Source organism: Ranitomeya variabilis, chromosome 3, assembly GCF_051348905.1.
Source record: "Ranitomeya variabilis isolate aRanVar5 chromosome 3, aRanVar5.hap1, whole genome shotgun sequence".
Classification (NCBI taxonomy): domain Eukaryota; kingdom Metazoa; phylum Chordata; class Amphibia; order Anura; family Dendrobatidae; genus Ranitomeya; species Ranitomeya variabilis.
Genome location: NC_135234.1, coordinates 666,899,978 through 666,907,324, shown reverse-complemented (window position 1 = coordinate 666,907,324; position 7,347 = coordinate 666,899,978). Strand labels below are relative to the sequence as shown.

The following is a 7,347-nucleotide window of genomic DNA, read 5'->3' as shown; positions in this document are numbered from 1 at the left end:
TGGAGAGGTGAAGTATCAAAAGATAAATAAATAAGTAAATAAAATAACACCAGATTCAGAACATTGGAATTTAGATAAAATAAAAGAATTACAGATTTATTCAAAATGATAGACCCTCTGCCCCCTCCCTGAAATAAAGCATCATAAATTACCTTCCTTTAAGGGGCTGGGCTCAGCCCTGAGTGATGTGCACAATGACAGTGTGTTCTCTCGCAGGCTCAGATCAGCAGTAACAATCCGACAACAGAGTGCGTTCTCAGAATGCCTACCGTGCAGAACAGTAACGTCAGTTCGTACTTCGTCACTGGTCTCTGCATACCAGTTATTCTGATAACACTCTGTGTATTGCTGGTTACTGCTGATCTGCTCCAACAAGAGAGCGCACTGTCATTGTGCACATCGCACAGTGCACATTGCGCACGGCTGAACCCTGCCCGTGAAACAAGTGTCAATGATGATGCTTCATTTCAGGAAGGAGGAAGAGGCTGCATCAGAGAGCGCAGTCTCTCCCCCCTAATGCGCTTTGTTTGAGGGCTCTGGTATGCGGCTGTGCCTTCAGGTGTCAGTTATGGCCAGGAGATCTGCAATCTTCTGCCCTCCGGATTTGGCTGTGGGGCCTGTAGTTTCCACACAACCATGGACTCCAGTGTCCACTCTGTTGCGCTCAATCCTGGGGTGAGCTCAGTCGCATCTCCACTCCTCACATGCTTCCTCTCCCTTCACTGTCTCACACTGAACTCACTAACCCCGCCTCCAGGCCAGAACTTATAGGGAAGCAACCCTGAAACTGGGTTTAGAGCTCCCCCTTCTGGTCTGGAGTCAGGAAAGGCGTTGTATGCCAGCGTACCTGCTAAGGGAATCCTTTCTTGCTTCCAGGCATGGCATCACCTCCTGTGAGGGAGGCAATGCCACTGTGGCAACCAGACTGCTGGGATTCCACACATACAGAAGACAAATTTATCATTGAGGACTTTGGGAAAGCTGATTGGCAAGTCTTAAAAGTATGTAATATAATGAATATCACTTTCTACAAAGAACCCTGCGATTCTTCACTTGGATCTTTTTTGTGTCATAAATCAAAACAAGAGTGTTAGCAATAAAGTGATTGAACGTCATGAAGGAACTGTCCCGAATTGTAGCAGGACCAAAGAGATCTGGCAATGGGCGGTAATCAGAGTTCAGATGCAAATAGTGTCACATGCCTGCATTTCGAGTTAGGGGAAGTGGCAGATAAAAGACTTGTAAAGACTGGGCACTCAATTCAGAAATGTTGCTGCAGACACAGCCGTGGAACAGATGTGACTGCCTTAGGACAATAGGACATAGATGAGAGGCACGAGCAGAAACACAGGCAAGTGAGACAAAGGGAAGACAGGATGACTTGTTAGACAGAACGCACGACTAATAGCAGTTCCATATGTTCTCTTCCACCAGTTGGGTGAAAAAGCCTCTGTCATAACACTGCAGGCTGTTTTCTTACAGACCCCACTTCTCCATAGCCACCTCCACTGCCCCATTGTTGTCATCATGTGAAGCTGGAAAAATTAACCTGTTGCAACCATCTGCTCAAAGTTTAAAGAAAAGAGACAGATTTATAGAGCTAAACATGCTATTTGCAAATGCTTATTACATGGGGGAAAGCTCAGTGGTTTCCTTTAATCGCTTGTAATTTATACTGAATTTGTGGCTATTTTCTGTTTAGGGTTCAAAAACTAGCCGTGTTCATGAAATTATAAGCATATCACAACGGTGACGACTTGGAGCAATCAGATTATATCACTGGAAACAGTGTAAAAAGAAAGATGATTTAAAGGGGTTGTCCAATATACCATATATATTTTTTTAATAAAAGAAAGTATAGAAACAGGGAATGTAATAAAATAACAAAATAGTTTTAACTCATCTGATAAATGTTTGTGAACTGTCCAGCATGAGGATGTGATGTGATGACCATGCATCGGTCTCGTGTCATAGTCATCACTACTGAAGACAGTCATTGGCTGCAGCGGTCACATGCACGTGGTCGGCACAGCTTCATGCAGAACAGATGACAGAGTCAAATGGGATTACAGAAGCGAAGAGGAATTTATCAGGAGTAATTTTTGTTATTTAATAACCACATCCCCCTACTTTAAAGGTACATTTTTAAGCAAAATCTGGACAACCCTTTAAGGTTACGTTCACAACAGGTTTGGAGATCAAGTAATTTCTTTTTTTGTTTGTAGTGAAAATGTTCAATATTTACTTGGTTATAACTTGTATTGGAGCCAAGGATAGTCCTGTTGAATAAATGAATTATATTTTAGTTATAAAAAAAGACTAAAAACACCGACTAAGGAAGATGTAAACACAATCCTTTCACAGGACATGTGGCTCCGCTTTAGTTATTGTATCAGGGACTTGTATAAATAGTGAATTCTTGTGATCATAATGATATTATTGGAAATTAAAGTGAACCTTTAGTGCTGTATCTAACATTGGGCAGTAATAGCGACAGGCTACCTTATAGCAGAGAACGGCACAAATAGGTACAGACCTGTCAATCAAGACAAGGATTTTGCTTGGTATAAAAGAATAAGCCAGTGCCCTCCTTAATGACTATTTCTGAGCTCAATGAATCAAGCAAAATATCCTTAAAGGACAGGATTAAGAAAAACAAAAAAAGTGAATGTTTCTAAGTAAATCAACTCCACAATTAGTGTGTTTAATATCACAGCAAGTAATATTCACTCACAATCTTTACCTGATTATTATTAACCAATTCTGCACAGTGTATTCACTTTCTTATTAAGGACATCTTGCATTTCTCATATCTGGGAGCTCATATAATAATATAAAGTTATGATGGTTATTAAATAAGTCCCTGACAATTCTACAACGTGTAAGATTTGGACAATATTAACGTTTACAGCGACGGAATTGCCTTTCAAATGTTTCTCCGCGCAGATGATATTAATGGTATTGGGGAGGAAAGCGTTAAGAGCTGTAGCAAAAAAAAAAAAAAAAAGAGGGACAAGACCACCAAAAACTGGAGCTCTGCCTCCTGAAGGGGGCTGAGCTTAGATAACAGCCTTAGTAAAGTGAAAGGAGCTGTGAATGTGAAGAGGTCCCACACACTGGAGCTGCAGACAGTCAGCAGGGAGCTGTCCAGCTATTCCTGAGCCTGAACTCGGGAGACAGCAGCCTCTTATAAGGACCTGTGGAGGAGCCGCACATCTGCAACTTTACTACAGAAGGGTAAGGCAAAAACAACTGCCACTGTCCTTTCTTTATATTTCCTTTTTATATTATTATTATTATTATTATTAGTCTGTGTATATAAAAAAAACACTTTACATACTGTACATTATAAAGGAACCACAGATTGTTTGGATGCTGCCGCAGTTTGATTGTACGTTACAAAATAATGTCAAGATCTCTAGATAATTTTACTAAGACTCCGAGTGAACTGCGTAGAATTTCAAGCAGCTAATTATGAACTTAGAGCATCAAGTCATATGAAAGAGTCACTTATTATGCTTTGCCATCATATTCAGCATCACCATCACTGTCCCCATTGGGGCTCACAATCTAAACCCCCTATCAGTATGTGAGGAGGAAACCGGAGAACCAGGAGGAAACCCACGCAAACATGGGGAGAACATACAAACTCCTTGCAGATGTTGTCCTAGGTGGGATTTCGACCCGGGACCCCAAAGCTACAAAGGGTCCTGCTGCCTTCCTTGTCAACACTACTTGCTTCAGGAGAAATTTTAGAATTCAATTCAATTAGTTCCTCCATATAGATATTGAGAATTGCGAGAGATTTGGTAGACTTTAAAGGGTTACTAATTATTTGGAAGTGATCTTACTATTCCAATACTAGTCCATGAGTAGCTGACACAAAATGGCAGAGACAGAAAACGTAGAAGATACGTAAAGTTTTATAGGAATAGACTAACAGAGAGAAGGGGCATCAGGAGAGGAGCTGGTAAGGGGGTGACAATAAGCCTCTCTGTGGTGGCTGGGGTATTTAAATGCTAAATATTGCCCCAAAGGCTATTTGGGACTTTGCAAAACTTACTATAATATGATAGATAAATATTTGCTCCAAAAACTATTTGTGATTCCGCAAAACCTACTATTATACGATAGATATGTTCACACATATTAGAATATAGATTGATTTTCAGTAAATCTACACTTAGGTGTTTGGAAACTGTATAAATAGCCATTGTTTCATAGATTGGCAATGTAAGAATTGCACACTTTAGTTTTGGGAGCAGCCAGATTATTAAGAAATTAATCTCCTGTTTACTTACATGTCAGAAGGAAAGGGAATAGTGTCGAATTTTATTTTCTCGCAGCACAATATATTTATTACCTTTTAAAAATGACCAGTTTTGCTCATAAATATTCATTATAGGAATATGATTTCTTATTAGTTGGTGTCACTTCACCAAAGTTAATTTTTGCCAAAAGGGTTGAGAGCGCAGAGCACTGATTAGATAAACTAGTGATTGGTCACAGTTACTGTACAACTTGTCACCATTTCCAATGTTATATATGAAATATAATAGCAATCAAACCAGTGATCAGAAGCTTCCATGGCAGCTGTTAGTCATTCTGTGATAAAGAGATCCAGAGAAAGCATCCAACATTACAACTATACACCAGAATGGATCACTACTTACAGTATATCACATTTGATCACAGCTAATTGTGTAATATTTATAAAAACCCTCAAAGGAATAACTCATCAAAATGTCAATCAATCATTGTTCAATAGGAGCCCATTATCTTGTTGTGTGATATCAAACTCTAGTCTGGAGCGCCATATATAATTGCAATTAAATTTTTACATTGGAAGCTAATGAATGTTGTCATTCTTCATAGTTTCTGTATAAATTGATGCTGGATCTTTTGTGATCCATGATGTACACTCTCTATATTCTCCATGTTGTATATGGTCATTATTGAAGGAATGCTTCTACCAATCTCTACTGTACAGCAAGCTTGCCCAAATTTAATCTGGAAAAAAGTGATAGAACATGCACAGGTTATGGAGAGCAGCAACATGAGCCATAAGTGGTGTAATATTTGTGGATAAACAGTTTACTAATGTAGAAAACATTTTTGGTTTGTTGCAGGAGTCATATTAGGCTGCTGAGATGTCTGAGATAGTCAGTGTTCATCATGGGTGGATGGAAGAGGCTTTAAGTTCTCAAGATGAGATGAAAGAAAGCAGTCAACGACAATCTACGTATGACATGTTATCAGGTCTCAGTCATGAAGAACATGGAAGCATCGATGGAGAAGAAGATGAAGAAGAAGAGGATGATGGAGAAAAGCCAAAGAAAAGAGGTCCAAAGAAAAAGAAGATGACCAAGGCAAGGCTTGAGAGGTTCCGTGTACGGAGGGTAAAAGCTAATGCCAGGGAACGCACCAGGATGCATGGACTAAATGATGCATTGGATAACCTAAGGCGGGTCATGCCTTGCTATTCTAAAACACAAAAGTTGTCAAAAATTGAGACACTCAGACTGGCAAGAAATTATATTTGGGCGCTATCTGAGGTCCTGGAACGAGGTCAAACTGCAGAAGGGAAAGGGTTTCTGGAAATGCTCTGTAAAGGACTCTCACAGCCTACTAGCAATCTAGTAGCTGGCTGTCTACAATTAGGACCACAGCCAATGTTCCTGGAAAAACATGAAGATAAGTCAAGCATTTGTGACTCATCCCTTGTTTCTCATGCTTACAGTTACCACTCTCCTGGTCTTCCAAGTCCTCCTTATGGTAATATTGAAGCGCATCACTTGCACTTGAAACCTCCAACCTTCAAAACTGTTGTGGACCCAATGGTAAATCATTCCTTAAATTGTACCACACCTCCGTACGATGGTGCTCTTACTCCTCCACTGAGCATTAGTGGCAATTTTTCATTGAAACAAGATGGATCACCAGATTTGGACAAATCCTATGCATTCCGGTCACATTATCCTTCCCTTGGGCTTAGCGGTTCTCATGGACATGCTTCACACTTTCAAACTGCAGTTCCTAGATATGAAATACCCATTGACATGGCCTATGAAGCATATCCACATCATGCCATTTTTACTGAGTAAATTATTTCAGTGTAATGCAACTTGTTACTTGACTTTATTTAAGTATGAGGAAGCCAGAACTTTTATCTTCTACTTTTGGGCATAACAAGAAGCCACCATCACCTTAAACCGCCTCGGACTCTTTAGTATAATTTCCAGATATTTCTGTTGTATCTGTGAATTTGGATATCTGTTGCATATTGATTTTAACATATTTGCTATCTCTGAATGGCCTATTGCCAATGAAAAATGTATGACGTTGTATGCCTTGTGTAGGAGATATGATATTTAACCATTGCTATGCCATACAGTTGCACACAATTTAACATTTAGAGCACAAAAGTAAATTCTCATGTCCCTTTATAATCCTAACTCGTGGAGAATATTTTAAAATAGTACTAAATGGGGAACAGACAACATTGTAAAATTGCATTTAGTTTGTGATGAAATCACAAGACATAACACTTAGTCATTGCACAAAGTTAATGAACTGCACTTTGTTGTGTGAAAAATTCACCATTTATTTTAACGTGACATTTATTTCATTGCCGCTGAATAATCAGACCTACAAAAAATTATCTGAGCGTGTTTTACAAAGACCTCGGCATGGGTCAAATCCTCGCACGTGTACGATGCTGGAGGAATAAAGTTGATTTCACAACTTTTTTTAACTCATAAAAAGTCAGATAAATCCGCTTAAAACGATCTGCCATAAATCTCATGGTTTCAGAAAGTGCGAAAGTCATGATAGTAGTGTGAGTCGAGCCAAATAATTTACTGAAATGATGTATAGTAACTATGCTAATTAGAAATTATGTCGTTATACATTAAAAAGCAAAAAAAAACCACACACCAGTGGATCGACTGAATATAACATGAAAGCAAAGCACATTCTTATTTTTATTATTTATTTTCTTGTAACGTATGTTAAATGATGTGTAAAATTAGAAGCGGAACCCATTTGTTGTTTTAATTTAAGTTTTATACATGTTATGTTTGTCTTCTCTTATATTTTTATTTATTTATTTACTTTTATGTTTAATTTATATTATTTATTTTAATTTATTTTTTTGCACTCCGTGCTGTTTCCTTGCAGCTCCTTGAACTGTTCTTTGGATATGATCTAGAGGTTAAAATGTTAAATGAAGGTTCTATAAAGGGGGAATCTAAGTACAATAAATATTTTTTTATAGATGTGATATACAAGTTAGACCCTGTATTGGAAGCCTAAGGTTACAAGGCTACGTTCTCACGTTCCCACAAT

At 38.6% G+C, this 7,347-nt stretch overlaps 1 protein-coding gene across 1 annotated transcript; it reads left to right on the top strand.

Annotated features, from left to right (window-relative positions):
- Positions 1 to 3,102: 3,102 nt before the first annotated feature.
- NEUROD4 (neuronal differentiation 4) lies at positions 3,103 to 6,912 on the top strand. Its single transcript, XM_077299782.1, has 2 exons — positions 3,103 to 3,237; positions 5,130 to 6,912. Exon 2 carries the CDS (start codon positions 5,151 to 5,153, stop codon positions 6,102 to 6,104), a length of 954 nt encoding a protein of 317 aa, XP_077155897.1. The 5' UTR covers positions 3,103 to 3,237; positions 5,130 to 5,150; the 3' UTR covers positions 6,105 to 6,912.
- The last annotated feature ends 435 nt before the right edge of the window (positions 6,913 to 7,347 follow it).